Raw genomic sequence first — 20,593 nt, 5'->3', positions numbered from 1 at the left:
TCATGATACACCCTCAAAGAAAAACAAAACGTTCACACAAAAAAAAAAAAAAACACATTACATGTGGAACACTAGATAGTTTTTACAAAACATAAATATTTTTTTATTAATGTACTGAAATTTACATTCGGATAGCTGTAAACATTATCGTCCGTATTTTTGTCCAGACAAAATATTCTTGTGTTAAATGTTGAGTTCCTTTCCGAACAAGCTGCTCCCAACATTTTAAAAATAACTCGGTAAAATAAATATGTTACTCTACATGGGTGGGTTGTGCAAATGTTTTGAGCTTTATCCGGTTGTCGCTCGAGGTGCAAAAACTTGATCAGTTTTAGAGCAAAAAGCAGCAGCTGTAACGATATAAATATGACACCTTTCGGCAATCAGATCCTGATGGTGTGCGTTACCGTCTCCCGGGACTTTCCCGCTTGGTCCACGAGGAAGGAGTCGCAGCTGTAGTGCAGGAAGCGATAGATCTCCTCGGCCCTCGCTCTACTCATGCCGCCTTCGTGCTCCAGGCTTTCCACTGAGCTGCACAACCAAACCCGGGAAAATTGAGACACTAGTTTGCTACCGGGAGGCTAATCAGTTTACCTATTGACGAGCTGGGCCACGGATCCGAAGCGGCGGCTCATGTTGAGAGCGTGGACATAATTGACGGAGGGCAGGCTTAGGTAGAACTGCAGGTCCTGCCGCCCGCTCAGCTCCGAGGAGGGCAGAGCGACGGCATGCCCCTTGCGCTGTTCCAGTCGCGCCAGCTCGACCAGCAAGGCGGCGCTCTGTTGGGGGCCGTCGCTCCACAGCAGCCGCACGCCGGTCCGTACCAAGGCCGACAGGGTACTGTCGAAGCAGCGCGTGCGCTGGAAGGGACGGGTCGTCTCACCTGGAACATAAAAATTGTCAAAGGCAAACAGACAAACAAATAAAGACTACACTCATGAGGCTGACCTGACTTGATTCTGTCCTTCTCCACAATCAAACAAATGCGCTCAAAGTGCTCCTGCACGCTGCTCAATCTTTCGGCCAGTCGCTTGCGGTTTTGGAGGGACGCCAGATCCGATTGGGGGTGCCTCTCCACGGCCATGCGGGCGCTGACGACAAAGTAGTTACCGTCCAGAGAGCACACGTGGACGGTGGCGCTGTGATGCTGGCGTAAGCTGGTCACGAGTTCCACACTGCCGCTCAGGCAGCGACTGTCCACCAGGATGCAGATCGAAGTCTCTGTGATGGACGGACCGGCCCTGACAGGATCTGGGATGGTGGATGGAGGCTCCTGGATGTATAGTGTAGTTTACATTAATGTATTTGCTATTGATGCCACATGATGGCAGCAAAGGACCTTTTTTTTTTACCTGAGGCTGTTGTTTGGCTGCATCAAGTGACTTTGACGTTTCAAAGTCCAGCTGGTCAGAAAGGGCATGTTGGTTTTCTATACTCTGGCGACCCCTGCAGGAGGAACCAAGCATTACATGATTTGCGAATGTAGTGTTTTGTTGCCTCTGGTGATTTAACCACTGTTCTCCAGAAGTTACCTCTCTCGTTGCTGTTCTTCCCTCTGTCCCCCGCTGACCTTGGATATGGTTGAAGAAGTCAAAGAGGAGGACTTCTGTTGTGGCAAATGTTTTATAGGCTTGGGTGGTTCCGAATCATCTACCCCTTCCTCCTCCTCGCTTGAATCTACCAAGCGCAGAACACGGCCACGCTTTCTCCTCGGCTCCGCCCGACATCCGGCCACGCTCGTCGAAGCGCCGGTTTTGGCTCTGGCTTTGTGCAAGAAGACACGGCGCCGCGTGGCGTATTGCCTCCTCCCGTCCACGTACGAGTCCTCCGGCATCAGCTCCACGGCTTCCTCAGAGCTCTCCTCGTCCTCCTCCTCTTCCTCTTGGCTTCCCACCACAAAACTATCTTCTTTGTAGGTTTCATCCTGCTCGGGCACCTGCAAACGAAATCCTATCGTCACACGGATGTCATTATAATACACAGTCGAGTATGCCGTAGTACCTGGGAGAAGATGTCTGGGTTATGAAGGTTTTTGTAGGACATTTTATACCTTCCACCGACGATTGGGCTTTGCACAGACTTCAAGTATATCCCGCGCATTTCAGAGTCTAATGGAAAAGAGACGAGTGTCAGAAGGGATGCAAAAGTATTAAGACGAGGCAAAGTATTTCGTCAGTAAATACCATTTAGTCCCTGAGACAAGTGCGTATTGTCCACCACAAAGCCATCGAGAGAGCGGTTCTGCTCTTTTCCGTCATCCTCGTCGGACGAAACCGCCGCGCCCTCCGACAGCACTGCTTCTTCATCCAGGAACTCACGGCCCTTTTGACATTTGTTGCGCTTTGAGCGAAACACAAACAATGGGGGGGGGAAAATGCCAGGGTCGACAGAGCTATTAATTATAAAGATGGCATTTAAGAAGCAAAAGGTGACATTTGAAGGTTGCTTCTTATTACACAAAAGTGAGTAAAACCTTGGTGTTGATTTGCTGGATTGGCCGTATCGCTTTTTTGCATGCGGGGACACGCTCGCTCTGGAAATCGTCGTCATCGTCGGCTTCAGACTGGAGAGACAGGTGACAAAAAGGGTTCAGGAGGGTTGAATGCATTGACATGGTGGCGTGACTAACAAAGACTATCTCACTATGTTTAATGCCGTCACACGTTTCTTCCTCGCAAGTGGCGAGTCGGCATCAGCGACGATGATGGACTAGAAGACAAAAAAAAAAATACACATTGAGGACACGTAAATTAAAAGCCCATCAATAGTACCTGCTCTGCCATAACATTCTAACCACGGAGTTATCCAATATACCGGTTGCCATGACAACTGGATGTTTCTGAACTCATTGAGTTCTGCTTCTTTGCACCTATTTCGAACAACATTTACTGATTGAATGAAGTTGTGTGTGTGGGTTTTCTCACCGCTGCCTCTGGCGACGACAAAGGATTGACCTTGTTGCCATGTCTTCTCTTGTGGACAATGACGTCATCGTCGCTGTCTAAAATAGACTCCGCTAAAAGAAAAAAGAACATTTGTACATCGGCAAAATAGAAGTAATACAAAACATGTAATAGGGACCATATACAGGGAATATAAAAAGTCTACACACCCCTGGCAATTATATCTGGAAGCTTCCAAGCCTTTAGGATAAATAAACAAACCTCGATGGGCGTCAGAATCGTCCTTTGGTTCGACTGCTGAAGTTGGGCCATCTTTTGGTCGTTTTCGTTTCAGAGTACTGCGAAAGAGGCGAACGGCGCGAGGCCCTGTGGAACTCGATGACACCACCGGGCCTTTGGACGTCAACGGCGACATGAGATGAGTGGTTTTCCTCTCTGAGAGCATTTGAGGTGTGGAGAACTTGGTGCTGGATGAAGGTGAAGCAGGCCTGTGAAAGCTGTAAGGTGTTGACGAATGGATGTTTACACATGGCGAGGCCTCCTGCAAGGAAGCTGGAGGTCGTGGAAAGCTGGTGTTCAATGGCATGACGTCTTCTTCCTCCTCTGAGTCCTCCAGGGAATAGCCAAGGTCAAAATTGACAGGAAAGTCCAAGCTGTCAGACAACTCTACACTTTTTGACACCGCTGTATGTTTAATTCCTGTGTCACATGTCTCCAAGGGAACCACTGCGCTGGTAGCGATGTCCTCCACACTGGGCGAGGTCCGAGATGTGTCATGATTTTTGGAGGTGTGGATGTCTGGGATAGTCATCTGCAGGAAGGCTTCATCGTCACCAAACAGGTCCATGCTGTCATCTAGGTGTTCTTCCCACGCAGCCTGCTCATTTGCTTCCTCTCCTGCACTCTGCTCGTGTGTTTTAGCTTCATTTGCGCCACCATCCTCAAAGACCTCATCCCAGGTTGGACTACTGACAGACATCAGCTGCTTACGGAATTCTTCCTCATCTCCCGGAGGCACGTTTAGATCTGACCCCGCGTTATCAGAATGACTCGCCATGACTTCATCATCTTCATCGACATCCAGGGTAAAGCTGACGTGGAACGGCTGAGGAGGATCGGGATGAGGAGGATGGATCGAGTCCACCGTGAGCGTGTCTAAATCCGCGGAAGGTGGCGGGGATCGGGATAAGAGCTCGGCAACGTTGTCCCGGATGGCGTTTAGGTTCTGCTCTCTTCCCGTGATGACAGAAGCGGAAGGCCAGGAATCCCATTTGGGGAGATAGAACATGGCCTGAAGTTCAGCATCTTCACCGTCCCATACCTCCTCAGCCTTAGGTGAATCTTTTTTTTGGTCATCTTCAACGATGAGGAGCGGCTCCTCGTTGATTAATTGAGGTGCAAAGAACAGATCAATACGAGGCTTCCGTTTCTCGACTAATATTTGAGCATTCTTCTCTTCTTTGTTCCTTTCTTGGCGTTCCAAAGCAGCCACTGATTTCTTCTTAGTTTTGGAGCAGGTGTTTTTCGAAATCTTTTTTTGACGGCCGTCTGTGTCAGCTTTATTGAGATAAGATAATAACTCCTTCTCGTAGGCACAGTCGCCCTGCGGAGAAGCAAACGTGAATACGATCAACCTCTGGACTTTTTGGCCACGCTGACAATTCATCTACTTTATTAGTACATGCGCTATCTCCATAACAATCACACTAGGAAGCAGATGAAGCCGCAAACAAGATCGGACTGAAATGACTTCTTTCTTTACATAAGGCCGCCGTTTCCGTGTTGTTTCGATTTCATAAGCCTGACGGGGTTATTGCCAAAAATCTGTCAGTCAAAGTACTCCACCTGGAAGCAATCTGTTGGAAGTGGCACCCTCCCCAGAGGCGGCAGGGCGCCGATCAACTGACAAACAGTAGGAGGAAGCTTCCCGTCGTGAGGACAGAGCAAAATCAAAGGTGCCCTTGGAAATGCGGGGTTGTGACGGTCGAAAAGTTGACGTTATCAATTCGAAAACCGCTGAACGTCAACTGTGGCTTACTTCCTGTTTGGATTGATGTCCTCAATGAATTATAGCTAGGTGTTTCCACAATTGAGCTAGCAAAAGGCCTAATTAAAAGATTATGGGCAGTAATTGTACAGAGGTATTTATTACTTTTGTAATGCCCATCCTCTGGAAAGTTGTACATGCCGAAACTAATAATCCAAGATTAAATCCCCGCCCACTGAAAGAGTTTAACAACTCTCAGTGATGCTTGTGGAACGCTGTAATTATAGAAACAGCACAACATACCACATCGGACTTGCCACACCTTTACCTCGATTGCATCGTTTTGATGAATTTCTACCATTTGCGGTCTAAATTAATACATTTTTCAGTGCTGGTATGGCCGATCTATGAATATAAATAACAATTATCACGAACACAATGACCTAAATAAATTGATGGTCAGAATACTTTTTTTTTTTTTTTTTGCTTTTTAGAGAAATGGGGCTGAAATATGTTTAGCGAGAACGTAAACCGGCATCTTTTAATGGCAGTGACAACAATGTAAAATTGTTGGAAAGTTGTTAGAAATGGTAATAATGAGAGTAAATTAAAATTGGATGAAAATTAAATTCAAGTTATTGAAAAAAAATCAAAATTTTGAATTGTGGTTCAGGAGAAACAAAAACAAACAAAAAATGAGGGGAAACCCGTCTAGGAAAGACCAAAAATATATCTTACGATAAAGACATGTTTAAGCAAGGTGTGTCTTCTGATGATTGTCGTCAAACTTGTAAGCAGTCAGTCATAAAGTAGTCAGTGTGCTGTTGGAAACACAGTAGTAAGCAACACCGGAGGAAGTGGAGACGAGTTGTTAGACATGAGCATGTAGAAGGCCACAGGAGCATCTCCAAGAAGTTTGATACTCCCATGACTGCGGTCACACATTCCGAAATTTGCCCAATTCATAAGCACTATCTGATTTCCAATGGCTAATTTCTAAGAATTGTATACAATTTAAAATTATTATTAATTATTATTGTTGTTATCTGAACGTTACAAGAGTATCAACAATTGTGTGACTTTGTGCTAAAAGTAATCACTTAATTGACTCAATTCATGTTAACAACAAAATAACTTTATAATGATCTTATCTTACAATGAAGTGCTAATTTTAAAATGTCATTCTTTCAAATTGCTAATCATAAAATCTCAATTCTCTCAAATTCCTGAGCTTTTTCCATCTCCTTCTCTTCTCGTCCCCATCTAGGTCACAAAAGCCTGACCCAGATCCAGCTTCCTGGATTTATGTAACGCTTCGGAGGATTGCATAACCGCAAGCGAGGAGGCCCGTCTGTCTGAACGACCTGCGTCTCCTCGTCACAAAGAAGAGCGTGACAGCGGGTTGAGGAAAACAGCGTGCGCTATTTGCTTCTTGGCCCGGGCCAGACAGAAAATGACTGGAAAAACAACTTCTGGAAGCTTTCAAAGAGCGAGGCAGCAAAGTGTGTCAGTGGGATTTAAAGTGGGGAAATCAGAAAGGTTGGAACATTTTGGACACGCAATAGTGTTTCTGGAGCAAAAGGTCAGAAGGCCTTGCAAATTCCAGCTGTGGAAGTAAACCACAATTCACAACTGTGTGCTTTTATCGTTTTGCTAATAAAATGATGGCCTAAATTAAAGTGTGCCACTTTCCCAGACACTCCTAACCGTTTTGTTTGGACAGGTGGGCTACCTTGCTTCAATCCCTTGTTTAGACAAGACTCGCCATGGGAACAAAAAAAGTGGGCTTTATCATAATCCCTGACCCAATTTCTGGAATTCGGACCGATCCAGCCGATTTACCGATAGCCTGATCTTCTGGACTGTTATGTTACTGCAATTGGAGATACTCGAGGTACTTAAACAAACATCGGGTGGCGAGTAACAAAGCAGCCGAGTGATTAAATCCGATGTGGAATTTCAGGACCGAGTTATTATCAAGGATTCAAGTATGCTGCGAGTGTCATGTAAGACGATCACAACCGATCAGATGACAAGTTTTTAGTAGTACCTCTGATGACCTAACATGCCTTTTAGCACACGAGTAAAAACTCTGCAACTAATTGTCCAAACAACATAAGTTTGTTTACTTGAATGGGGGGGGGAAAAAAAATCCGGATGACTCATTATTACCATTTGATTCAAGATGTGGAAAAAACACAGAACCCGTTTGCCGGGCCAAGAATTTGCCTTCCAGGTCAGAAGAATGACTGGTTACTTAACCCAAATTAAACCCGTACGCTTTGATGGAACTCAGCTGACGCGTTTCGAAAAAGTTAGTGTTTATGAAAAAAAAGATATATATAAATACTATCGCATTCTGATCTATTCCCAGCTTACTTACACAAGTTGATTTTGTAAGACAAATATTTGATTCTCCATGCCTCAATGTCACATGATCGATTTATAAAACAGTCACGAGATCGAATGTGTTATTGTTTGAAGGACTATTTTACACCACCCACCTCGTTTTCCTCCCGCATGCTGTCGACGAGCTGCATCACTTTTGTGAAATGCTGGCAGCGCAGGGAGTGATCGACCACATGGGTTGGAAATGCTCGATGTTGCCAGTGCCGCCATTCCGAAAGGGAAAGCTCTCTCACAGGCGCATCTCTGGTTGCGTCCTCCTTATATAAAATATAAATATAAAATCAGTATTATTGTATGTCTTCATGTGTTGCTCCACAGTTTGTGTTCAAATGCTTATTACGCTGCATTCTAAATTTTTGCTTCCAGACAAAAACATGTCAAGTTGGGTTACTCACAAGTAGAGTTTAAAAAAATTAATGAAAAGGAAAATACCGGAGGTGGTTCATAATTTGGTAGAGACATGAAGTTTGATGATTGCCTCAAGGTTGGTTGCGGCTCATTTTCAACCAGCTTCATGGTGGACACCCACAGAGAATATTCTGTGTTGCTCAAGAAAGCTCCGGAAGCAGCTCCCTCCTGACAAACTGACACGAGGGAAAAAAAAAAACACACTCAAGTCGAAACTGCAAACTTTTCAGCAGAAGCTCAAATCACCAAAAATCACTCACGGAGGTTTTGTGGGTGGATGAGTGAGGCTCGATCTTGGGCGAAGGACCGGCGGACCGTTGAAGACCTCTTGTTGCTGTCCCGGTGGTCAAACTGGCCGGAGGTGATGTGCATCTTATGCAAAGTGGGGGTGATGCAGTCGGGCAGCATGCGGGGACTGTTGGGGTACATGTGGAAAGCACTTTTGTTGCCCACGATGGATTTCAACAGACTGCGTTTGTTGCTCTGGCTCTGGTTGTACGTCTTTGAGGAAGAGCAAATTTAAGGTCGGGTTAACGCATTATGGAAAAATAACACAACACATTTTGACGTTCAAAACTAAAATACAAACCCTTTCTTCGCGTCCCTCTGCCAGGATAACCACAATGCGTCCTTGCCTCTTCCGTCCAGTGCGACCCATGCGCTGCACGAGGCGGATGGGATTCTTTTGCGCGTCGAAGCACACGATGAGGTCAACCTCACCGATGTCCAGCCCTTCCTCCCCTACGCAGGTGGACACCAGCGTGTTGAAGCCTCCCTGACGGAACCTGTTCACGACCTATTCATACAAAACCAAAAAAAAAGATATTTTTATAGTCTCATCTTGATGATGATGCCTTAAAACATCACGCTTTTCATTGGATGTAATTAGATGTGACGCCGATAAAGGGAAAGAGAAGGTCTCCACCTCCAGTTGCTCCTTCTGAGTGAAACCTTTGACTCCTTTCCCTGCCGACGCTTGCCCCATGAATGTCATGACTCTGATCAGCGGGCCGTGGCGGTTCAACATGGAGGCGATCTCCTGCACGCTATCGCGGAACGACGAAAAAATCATCACCCGCGTGCTCACTTCCTGCGCACCCGAACCTGGGAGATAATTTCATGGCATTAAACACAGCTGAAATGAATTTCCCACATCGGTGACCTGATATGCCACGAGCAAATTACCATTATTGTCGGACGCGTTTTGGACCAACAAGCGAAAGTGTTGCAGCACCACGTCCTCTAGTTTCTGCAGCTTGGGGTGCCCGTAAATGAAAGGTTCATCGGAGCCTGTGAAATATTAGAAGATGTAATTATTCAAATACAAAGCCATGACGATGTCATCCATCCAGTGTTATATCTGATATGCTTCAAAGAGAAAAGCCTATTATATACCAGGTGGCTTCCCAAACTTTGCCTCCATCTCGTGATAAAGGTCCATGAAAACGGGAGTCCTCTGCAGCTCGTTCCTGACTCGGGACAATTCTAAAACAGAGGAAAGAGATTTAAAACAACAAACGTCAATGTAACGATAATGCTTCTGGCAGAAGGATGGAGGGGGGGGTACCTCTGGACCCATCCATGATGCCCTGGACGTAAAAGAAGAGTGACCTGAGTCCCATCTGCATGAGTAGCTCGTAGCCATGATACAAGCTAATGCAAAGGGCAAAGTCTCCCTCCAGCATTCCCTGCTGTGCTCCCTGCGGGCATAACATGTGGGTACATAAGACGACTGTGGGGGAAAAACAAACTGGCAGGACTTCAGCGAAAATGAATCATTGAAAATAAATTAAAAGAAAAAAAAAAAGAAAAGGTTTCGTGATGATGTCTCTTACTAATTGTAACTTAACTTGGAAACTTCATTTACCTTGATATGAGTTGGGGGATTTTTTCGGAACTGGTCCCTGGCAAGGATGAGCTGGTACTTGCAGAGACTCTGAAGATCCTTGTGGGCCATCACTCGATTCAGGACCAGACGAGACATGAACTTCTCCAGCACCTGGTGGAGACGCGCACAGAAAAGCAGCATGTAGGTCAGCATAATTGGCCATTTCCTGCCAGTGCTTCTTCACTGACAAGAAGAGACAAAGCAGGGAAGTGATTTCACACATGCTTGATCATACACACACACGTGCTTCTCTTATTTACGAACGCAATCTTACACTGTCCAATTTTATTCAGTTTCCAACAATGGACAACTAATAGCATTTGGGCGACATGATTTTTTTTCACTGCCCTCATTTTGGAATAAAATCAAGCGGATAATGAGCAATGTGTCACACGGAAAACTATCTATTCACAGCAATAGGACAGTCGTTAGAATTTCAATTTGGCTAATGGTGAGATGTTGCCCTAGAAACCAAGTAATTCAACACATACTGGGTAACACACTAAAATGGAGTGCAGCAGCTACATGTGATGAGGAACTGAATCATCTCATATGTTATAGACACTTTAATCACCGTGCATCATCCACTTGAGTGGATAAATACTGCATGTCAAATTGACGCCGCTAAAATATACAATTTGTTTTTCACATTGAATGTGCTCCAGGGCGATATATGTAAAAATATATATATTTTTTCAAAATAAAATGTCCAACTGTAAAATCATTTTTGTCTCAGAAAATAAGTTGCTATTCCTCTAGGTTAAAGGTCATATAAACGGTGATTTAATGATTACAATGATTTAAATCAGCTATTTGACCTGGGGTGTGTAGACTTTCTAGATGGTGAAAACTACCAGCTGTGCATTTCCCAGAAATGGCAGGATAGTGATCATGTTTTGATTTGGATGAGAAAACTGAGCCACTTGGCCCATTTGGGCTAAATCTCAGCATGCTTGTCAGAGGGCTCAATCAAGATGCTAGCTTTACGCGACAAAGGCAAAAGGTTGAATTACAACCATTAATTTCCGTTGACCTTTCACGAAAACCAGCAGCGAATATATCGCGTATCATCTAATCTGCTCGTACACAGTAGGAGTAAAACATCTTACTGGGATTGAGCCTTGTTTACGGTGTGCTGGCATATTATTTCTTTACAAATGATTTTCAATATCCAATTTGACGCCTGGGGAAAAGATTTGAACTGTCGAAATGATTTATTAAGATTTACATTACTAATTTTCTTCCTACGTGATTTATTTATGGACTATATAAAACATAGGATAAAAGTCGATACGAGTTAAAAATATAGGACTGGCGATGGGGGCAGCGAACAGGAAAGAATTGCAGTGTGTGTGTGTGTGTGTGTGTGTGTGTGTGTGTGTAGGGCTGCAGCTGATTGGTTGAGGGGCATGGAGTTAAGTGACGTGAAGAATGTGCGAAAAAAGCTTCTCCGTGGGCTGCTATTAATAACAGAACCTGCTCATGGCTGAACTCCGCATGTCAACAATGAAGCGTGTGTGTGTGTGTGCGTGTGTGTGTGTGTGTGTTTGCGTGCGTGTGTGAGTTCCTAAGGTCAACTAAAAAAATAAATAAACTCTCCATCCTCACTCATACAATGAAGCCCGTCACATTGATGACGTTCATCTTGACACACCAATGATTATCTTGCTGCAGTTATCAATCTCTATAGTTATTGTCAGGCTTCGTGTGTCAACAAACTCAGCAACAAAGAATATTACAGTAAATGCGCGCACACGCATTTTTACTGTACATGGAAACTCCCCCGCAGACTGTAGAGGATTATATAATGTCCCCCACTACGTGCATGTGGAAGTGTGCAACATGGTGGCTGGTTGTCGCAGCGCCGCAAATCAGACTGATCAAAATCCAGCCGAGTGCCTGCTCAAGTTCAACTTTGTTTATTATGCTCAAACAAAGAACTCGATTGTCCGCTCTCAGACGCTACAAAATATTACAATTTGGCAGAACCTCTTAAGTACAATACGGCCATTTTGTGACACCAGCTGACTAAATTTCCAAGCAAATTCCCAAAAAAAAAAGCCTCTATTAATTATACTGGAAATATTTCAGATAACATTCATTAGCTGTGAGCCAAGTGTACATGCCATTTTGACTACATAACAAACCTTTAATTTTAATGTACACGCACTACTATTGGAACTCTCAAGATTGGTCTCAGTTTTGTCTTGTACTTCTTGATACCACGATCTTGAACACAACACACGCACACTTACATATTTGTTAATATACAGGTTAATAACAACAATAACAATAATAATGCATATTATGACTGGTTATTCTCACTTTAATGTCAAAGATATTTCGTGGCTCTGTGACAATTAACCCCCCTGTTCTAGCCTCTGGTCAATTTTTTTTTTTTTTTTTTTTTTTTTACACTTAGTTCAATAAAATGACAGACGCGACTCTCAAATGGCCCGTGTTGTTCGGTACGCACTATTTATCGTCTCGGCAGAAGCGCGTAGATGAGGGCGTGGTAAGGCTCGGAGTCACGTGGTGTGCCTCGTCTCCTATAAACATCGCATTCACCGATTTTCCTCTGTAGAAGCAAAACAGAAGAGGGCGGTCATTATTTTAAGGAACATATATTATAAGTTAACGACCTACACAACGTAGTGACGACCTTATTATTTTTGTAATGACTAAATGTGTCCATGAACAGTTGCGTAGATTCCAACTGGTTGACGCACAAGCGGCCGTGATCCTAAACAGGACACGCGCTGCACAAAAGGGAGGAAAAAAATCGTCCGATTTTACATTTTAGCGCAACGTTATCGGACAACTCTTGAGATTTTTTTTTTTGTCATCGCTACGAAAAAATGGACCGAGGTGGCTGTCAAATGAACGGCGGTGGAGGTGGTGGCAACGGCCCGAGCGACGGCGGGGGTGGCGGCGGCATGATCACGCTGGAGGACCTGGAGTCTTTCTCCGAGGACCAGATGTCCGACTCCGGCAACGGAAGCCTGGAGGACGAGGACGACGACCCCGACCGACTGCTGCACTACTGGCAGGACGTAGCCAGGGGACACCAAGTGGAAGTTGCAAAGGGTAAAAATAAATAAAACAACCCGTAATTTACTTTATAGAAGCAATAAAAGAACGTTGTGACACGATAAGCTTTAGCTATAGCTTGCAGCCAGGTAAAAACAACAAGTGAAGTGACGTCCTGTAAAGTTCAACGACTTTGACTCAACTTCACACCAACCAATATGTTCCGACATGATCGGAATGCATTGTGAATTGTGTTAAAATGCGACTTTTTGCACTTGAACGCATATTAACGTGTTATTACGGAGTGTAAGAAGCGGCTAACTAACTAATAGTTTGAGATCATGAGACTCTAAAGTAGCCTGGAGTCATACTTGAAAGCAAGACTTTGTTGTTTAACTTTGTAGACTTTGAAAACGAAGTCTATAAACCTCTTGTGGTGTTAAAACATCATAGTAAAGTTTTTGGGGTCGATTTATTCATTTTACTGTCCAATGAAATCTTTGCAGTAACCTTTTTATATGAAAGCAACTTGACACAATCGGAGTTTTCGCTACCACTTGTTCAAAACAACAAAACACTCGCATTTGATACTTTACTTTTGAGCTTCACAATATCCTCCTGGTCATTAATATTAATTAATGAATTAAGTCATATTAATTAATGCTAATTTTGTAATATTGACATAATGTTATTTTTTGTATTAACAATGTTTTGTTTGGAGTGACAGTGTCTGGCACTTTTATGTATTAACATAATTATATTTGTATTAGTGCTTACAAAAAGTGCACCGCATCGTGCACTGTTACAGCCGAAGAATGTTTACACACAAACCAACAATCTAGCATTTGCAATTCAGCAAAAGTCCGACTTCTCAGATGTCCCAAAGCTTATCAACCTGATTATCCTCTGGTTTGACGTCAACCTGTTCATTGATTACAATCACGAATTCTTGTGCGCGTAATCAGCAAAGCTGAACTAGAGTTGAATTTTCAGGTAAAACTGATGAACATGTCCTTAAGCAGAAATGACAAAAAGTCTGAAAAGTATCATCTGAATCTTAAATATTGTTACCACAAAAAAAAAGAAATTGTCAGACAGTCCTTGGCTGTTGATCAGTGAGAAACTCAACAACACACCAGTGCACGTCCGCTGCCCTCTGAGCACAGCACTAATTGCGGATTTAGCACAAAATGGCTTGCTGGAGCTTTCTGCTTCAGGGAGAGCTTATCTACCTCGGGCTCATACTGGTCAGTACGTGGCTGTCCGCTAAGTCTTGCATGTAAATACAGCACAGAGGACAGGCAAAACGTTCTGTGCTTGGATTTACCGCTCTGGCAGATGTCTGCCATGCAGTCTTTGTCATGATCTCCCTCAAACATGCATGGGATATTTCAAATGCAAATCATCAGGAACGTATCGAAACTCGATGTGCTCTTGATGGTGAACCAGTAGACAACCATCTAAAGTTATCACTTGGATTAATTAAAACAAAGTGATGCAGGTTCATTTTTTATGACTGCGGAGGTGTGGTTGAAAGCAGAACTACTTGTTTTGAAGGCAGCAAATTGAGATGTTTCTCCCTAAGCTAAAAACCTGATTAGCGACTTGTTGACATAACACTTGTGTATCATTGAGAACTTAAGTGGACCAATCTGTCCCTAATAGTTACACAAAATTAATCCGCCAAAAAGGAAGTCGCAACTAAGACAGCCACTTGGATGCCCTCCGATCAAGTTTAGTCTGCCATTGAAGTGAAAAAGCATCCATTCAGTTCTTCCGGTTTGATTCCGAGTCGAGTTGAGCACCCGCTTAGCTTTAAATTGGATGTGACGTGAGTGTCGCTTTAAGCCAAAGAAGCAAAGCATGTGTCGTGACCGTTGACTGTATCTCAAGTGAGTTGCTGCCATAGCAACAGATGATATGCCTTTGAGAATGCATGACTGAGTCAAACACACGTCCATTTCTTCCGAAAAACACATGTCACTTCGATTGATTTGGTGGCGCGAATGCAGCAGATCCATGTGACCTAGTTATCCTCTCCACATATTGATTTGATTGAATTGGTCCTTGCTTTTTTTGGTACATTGTTTTTTTTTTAATTTCAGGCAATGGAGTTCTATTCTCATCATTAAATTGTTACAGGTCAGTCGGTAAACCGGACTAGTTTTACCGGCGTTTCATATGTGGCCACGGCACGGACTTGTGCGTCAATTCTGGTCCATAGCTGGCAATGGGCAGCTTTAATCAGTGCCTTTGCGTCACCTCTAATAAACATCACTCCACGTGATGCCTTGGCACACTACTCTGCCCATCTGGCAGCCTTCTCAGGCCAGCCACAACACACACACAAACCATGTGAACTCCGCGTGTTTTTCTCATTTAAGCCTGGAGAAGTCGACGGGTCAAACCACTGTTGAAATAAAGGAATAAGAACAGCGGCCCCGAGCTCAGAAAAGGTTTCAACTTTCACCCGGTATCAGAAACTATATTTAAAAAAATTGATTTATTTTTAAAGGTACTCAACACATACACAGCATCAATGCAAAGTGACTTGCAACGTTGAACTAGCGTTGTTGAAACATCCAGACGACAAGTCACAATTGTACTAAACAAATCCGAAAAGGTGCCGTAAGCTTAATTTATTTGCTCATGAATATGGAACAATTTGGAATTTTCTTTGCTGGCTGACTAATGTGTTGTGTCGTTTTTCTATCGCAGAAATGGCCGAACCCATTCAACAGCTAACCACCAATAATAATGGGCGCGGTAACAGAGAACACATCCCTTTCACCCTCCTGTCACGGAAAGAGAAGGTATGTATCCGACTGGTTTCACCGACTTAACTAATACTTAACAAGCCTTGTAAGGTGCTAAACACAATATCTTTTTAACCCATTCTTTTTTGCTATTATAATAATTGCTATTATCATAATTATAATAGTGTTATTACAATCATTTAGTGGAATGCATTCCTTCCGACTTTTATCTTCTTAAGAGGTCGTGTTCCCAGTGCAGTAAGCCACTTAAAGCCCCTCGGGGACCATATAAATAAAGTTGGCTAATTGGTTTAACTTGAGTTAATTTAGGACATTGAAACAAAGGACAGTTACGGAGCTCTAGCCCAAGATGGTGAATTAAAAATCAGACACGGTTGCTGTCCAAAGACAATCTCAAATCTACCTGCGCCAAATCTCACCTTTTATCTTAATGAGTCGTCTGCATGTTTTCAACAAGTGTTGCCCGCTTCAGACAACACCGGACTTGGGTAAAGAAAATTAGGTCATTGTGATTGGCTTTCCTACTCAGTGTCGTCAGCCGTTAGGAAAGCTGCAATGAATGAAAAAAAATCTCAAATTATGACCGAACGGACGTGATAATAGCTTTTCTGTTGTAGTGCGGGGAGCTGCTATATGAGAAGCGCCATTACGAAAAGGGCCACTGGGCCTGCATAACAATGAGCGAGGAGACGTACGAACAGAGCATCTGCTACGGCTTCATGAGGATAATGAGATATATCTGCCAGCAGAACTCCTCAGGTGAGTTTCAACACAACTTGATCCAAAAGCTATATTTCGCCGGCTGACGAGATTGTATTTTCCGTGTAGGCGACTACCTGGGCATGTCGCTGCCCATCGTGACCGTGGTGCGCACCGACCAGAACCATTCGGCCATCGCCCAGGAAGTGACTGTAGCATACTACCTGCCCACCCACCACCAGGCGCAGCCGCCTCAACCTCACGACAGCGAAATCGTTATCGAGATCTGGCCCGCGGCTATTGTGTACACAAGGTGGGCATCGGCAATCTTTGACTATAGGAAACGATCAACATTTGCGTCAATGTTCTGTCACGTTACCTACCGCAGGCCCTTCTCCGGCCCCACAAACGAGTTAACCATCGTGGATCAGATCAACAGCATGGCCGAGTTGCTGGAGTCGCCCAGCGTGTGCGTGAACGACTCCTTCATTGTGGCCGGCTACACCAACCCGGCGCACAGCCAGCGCCAGAACGAGATCTGGTTCCTGGAACGCCCTTGACGGGGGCAAGGCGGAACGAGGTTCCCGGCAGCATTCCACCCGAAACCGTTTTGAGCCTCGCAAGACTCCTCACAGCTCTCAGGTGCAACATCGTCCATTCTTAGTCGCCGCCCCATCGGGCCGGTGCACTTCACATTCACTCATGCTATAGTCAAACCCTTGGAGGTGCTGTATCCAAGCCGCTAAATTATCCTCAGTCGTGGACGTACCGCCTAATCGTGCTCCGTTTTTGTCCGTAGCACTGCTTCTTTGTCGCATTTTAGCTCGCTGACTCGTGATGTCAAATGTGTAAGTGACGACGCACTTGTTTCATTGTGCAAATCTCGGGACTACTGCAGGTTAAACGGTTTTACGAGATGATTGGATTCATTAACAGAGTACCTCACAACCAATCAGTGAACCGTTTCTGTTCCATTAAACTCGATAGTGCTTGCGTGGGGGAAGCAGCATACAGCTTGCCCATAATGCCAATAATAAACTACCTGAATGAAAGTCGACACAAAGTGAGAATGGAAGATATTGTCTGCGTGCGTACAAACCAAACTCTACTGCTCAACGACAATCAGAAGCACTTAAATACATCGCATTCCTCGTGTTTTCTCCACCCGGGAATAAATTTTTTTTTGCCCGCAAACGTGCTACTTTGCGTTAGTGTGTACATCTCACTACTGTACCACCACCACCACCGCTGCCGATGAGTAGAAAGGTTGCAACCAGATGTGGCGCTGACATCTTAGACCATAAGGAAAGCGAAATGTTGTTTGTAATGTTCTATGAAAAACTAGAAATAAATATCGCTACCACTTAAAAACAAGGGTAACCATGGGGAGAAGGGTTGCTTATGTTTTCCCCTGCAAAGTGGTGCTGAAATATCTGTAAAGAGTATGTGTATATTTTCAATATATTTTCAGATTAAACTAACCAATCCACCAGCTGTGCTTAAAAGATTTTATGTTGGAGATTCTATGAAATAGAATAAGGAAACTTTAATTTCCTCAAAAATTATTATTATTATTAACAAACATCTTTGCCCAAGTGTCTATTAACAAAAATCCAAAGATGTTCTTTTCCACATCGTGACTGTGAGTGGAGGTGATTCAAAGTCAGGATACACAATGCGAGTGTTACTCCCCCTTTGTGATCCTGGTCGTGTGTGAACATCCAACCTCCATGTTTGCTTATTTTAGTCAAAAGGCTAATTGTGTGCTGTACTGTGAACATAAAAGTGCAACAGCAGAGTGCTACTGTGGTTTTATTTTCATCAATAAACATGGGCTTGTCTCCTGTCTTTGAAAAATCAAACCGGTCTGTTTTTCATTATGCCATATTATGTAATTTGTTTGTTACATGTTTATGTAACATTTTTTTTCGATGGCACAATACCAAGTGAGTTGACTCAATGTGGCTTTAACTTGATATTGGTGATTTAACTTTTTTTTGCAAAACAAGCTATAAGCGAGATATAAACCATTGGCGATAGCTCAGATTCACTATATTAGCAATGGAGAACAAAAGTAAACATGTTGTAACTTACAGGAAATACCCTTTACACAACTGCAACACAATCGTAAATGCACACCTCAGAGTCTCAATCACATTTTGCTCAAGCGGAATTTTCGTGTGCAGTCCAAGTCCTGTCCCTCAAGGGAAATCCCTCCCTTTTATTTGGATCAAATGTTGCCAACAAAAGGTAGACACACCCCACTCAACCATAAAGCACACAACGGCTTCAGTCGAGGTGGACTCGAAACCGATACTTAATCGGCACAAGGAAAGACGACAATAGAATCAACACGGATAAATGACTACAAGATTACCGGTAAACCTGATGACTAAAAAAGGCTGTATGCTCCCATGACGTCACATCTAAGCTCTGCCTTTCAGTTCACCACAATACATAGCATGTAAATCACACAAACAATCAAAATGACACGTGAAAGAGGCCACTGCAAAGTCAATTAAAAAATTACTGACCATACACAGAGTGACCACTAGGGGGGAGCAAAACCCCAAAATAGAAGTACAGTACACTGAATGACACTTTTGTCATCTCACACACAAATATGACAAGTGGCATGGAGCCCTACCTGCAAGTAGCGAGCCTGCTGAGCAGCCAGAACCTCCCCCAGCGGCACCACCATTTTTTCCACGCTCCGCTGGTGCGAATGAGCCATGATGTCAGGGCTTTCCTCCAAGCGCAGCTCGATATGGGAGATGAGCAGATTGGAGATCACGGACTGCACCGACTGCAAGGAGAGAACACTTGGTTATTATGTGCGTCACAATTAGTTGTGAAAAGACAAGGATTGAAACCTTACCTCTTTGTTCCCCCCTGGAGTGGCGCTAAGTGCTAAGACGCGGAACTGCTGAGTTTGACCGCTGAGCTGTCTGATTACCTGCATGAACAAGAACATGGTGCCTGCTACAGTGAAACAACATCCATACATTCTCTTCATGTCCCCAGCATTTGTCTGTCAACCAATGAAAGTTCTATAAAAATGGCGGGAGGGTTGTACTATAACTGGCCCACAATTTGTGACGTCCAGTGTCTGTGTACCTGACAGTAGGCATGGTTTCCCTGTGCCTTGTGGGCCTCGTCGATCACCACACACTTGACCTGCCGGGCCGGGCATGTGTCTCTGGACAGGTCATTCATCATCACTTGAGGCGTGAGGAAGAAGACACGCTTGGAGCGCCACATTGCCTGCCTCTGCTGGGCCGCTGTGGTGCCTGCGGAAAACAAGACGATAGTTATTACTTTGATTTTCCTGGGATGACCTGGGCTAAACTCAATAAGGGCTTGTTTCCCCGTTGTGTTTAATCATACTTCCTTGACACCAATTCCCATTATGGGCTTTGGCATTTTGTGGCATCTCAGGGGATGTCCAGAAATAACCCAAAATGTGGATAGGTGTTTTTTTTTTTCCCCAAAATGCTTGGAATATGTTACACATGAAAACAACTTTATCAACTGAAGCACAAATATGGCAGGTGAGTGCTGTACCAGTCAGCTCAGCCATGTGACCCTGAGGGATGCCCATCACTTTGTAGCAAGCCTCGATCTGCTGCGCCACCAGTGGCTTGGTGGGGGCCATGAAGATGATCTTCCCAGCTGGATACCAACGATAAAAGTTGTACATCACAACCGCCGCGATGAATGTCTTCCCCAAACCTGTGGGGAGGCACACTAGTGTGTTTTGGAACAATGCGGCCTTTGATATGTTGAGCTGGTAATCCCTAATCGGGAAGTTAGTAGGATAAATCCAAACTGTTGCAGAGGAGCTGTCAAAACCAGGGAAGTCTGGATAAGTGACGTTCCCAAATAATGGAGTGGAAGGCAGGTGCATCTGATCTTGGAGTGAGCTGACATTATTCTTTTGTAGGTTCTCTTCGGCTTCAGTGACAGCAATAATCATGAGATCGTCGTCGTCTTCATCATCAAGAGAAGCTTTGGGAATTTCTGCTGTTTCACTTCTCTCTTTTTGAGCGTCTCTTGGTCCAAGCTCAGCCCAGAGTGGGTTTGGGGCAAGCTTTTTTTGGCTCGCTTTGCGCGAACCAGCGACTTTTTTTCTTTCATTTGCAGGCCGAACGAGGTTAGTTGGAGTTACAGACGCACCCCACGTCTGAAATAAAGTCCTCTGGTTAGAAGAAGAGCTCATTTCCTCGAGTTATGTCCTAAATAAAACTTTTAGGAGGTTGGCGAGTGAGACAGCCATTGCTATCAGAAGATGCAAACAATTGGCTAGTTCCGGTTCACGTTTTCCAGAATATAAAAGTTGATACTCTCGAGCACATCCGGTTATATGTTTTATAAATTATTTAGCTTCATAAGGTTTATAATTACTATATGACAAAATATAAAACAATTCTAACACCAATTACGCGTCAGCGCAATATTACAATTTTAACATAACTTTTATTTTTTTAACATG

At 44.0% G+C, this 20,593-nt stretch overlaps 2 protein-coding genes across 2 annotated transcripts; one reads left to right on the top strand and one right to left on the bottom strand.

Moving 5' to 3' along the window:
• Window positions 1-76: 76 nt before the first annotated feature.
• Window positions 77-20,472, bottom strand: fancm (FA complementation group M). Its single transcript, XM_088401002.1, has 24 exons — window positions 19,666-20,472; window positions 19,219-19,391; window positions 18,980-19,057; window positions 18,749-18,907; window positions 9,575-9,706; window positions 9,275-9,407; window positions 9,103-9,192; window positions 8,893-8,997; window positions 8,633-8,811; window positions 8,297-8,503; window positions 7,968-8,208; window positions 7,732-7,883; window positions 7,395-7,556; window positions 3,165-4,506; window positions 2,925-3,016; window positions 2,644-2,709; window positions 2,474-2,563; window positions 2,184-2,340; window positions 2,002-2,108; window positions 1,533-1,936; window positions 1,353-1,446; window positions 949-1,273; window positions 595-883; window positions 77-531 (listed from the first exon to the last, which is right to left on the bottom strand). Exons 1-24 carry the CDS (start codon window positions 20,318-20,320, stop codon window positions 384-386), a joined length of 5,580 nt encoding a protein of 1,859 aa, XP_088257128.1. The 5' UTR covers window positions 20,321-20,472; the 3' UTR covers window positions 77-383.
• Window positions 12,145-17,963, top strand: soul3 (heme-binding protein soul3). The gene is made up of 5 exons (XM_088401014.1): window positions 12,145-12,682; window positions 15,344-15,438; window positions 16,020-16,161; window positions 16,231-16,414; window positions 16,490-17,963. The coding sequence occupies exons 1-5, from the start codon at window positions 12,454-12,456 to the stop codon at window positions 16,659-16,661; spliced, it is 822 nt and encodes a 273-aa protein (XP_088257140.1). The 5' UTR covers window positions 12,145-12,453; the 3' UTR covers window positions 16,662-17,963.
• Window positions 20,473-20,593: the final 121 nt, after the last annotated feature.

This window comes from Syngnathus floridae, chromosome 16, assembly GCF_059516105.1.
Source record: "Syngnathus floridae isolate MCC-2025c chromosome 16, RoL_Sflo_1.0, whole genome shotgun sequence".
Classification (NCBI taxonomy): Eukaryota; Metazoa; Chordata; class Actinopteri; order Syngnathiformes; family Syngnathidae; genus Syngnathus; species Syngnathus floridae.
Note: the sequence above shows the minus strand (reverse complement) of the source record. Positions and strands in the feature narration are given on the sequence as shown.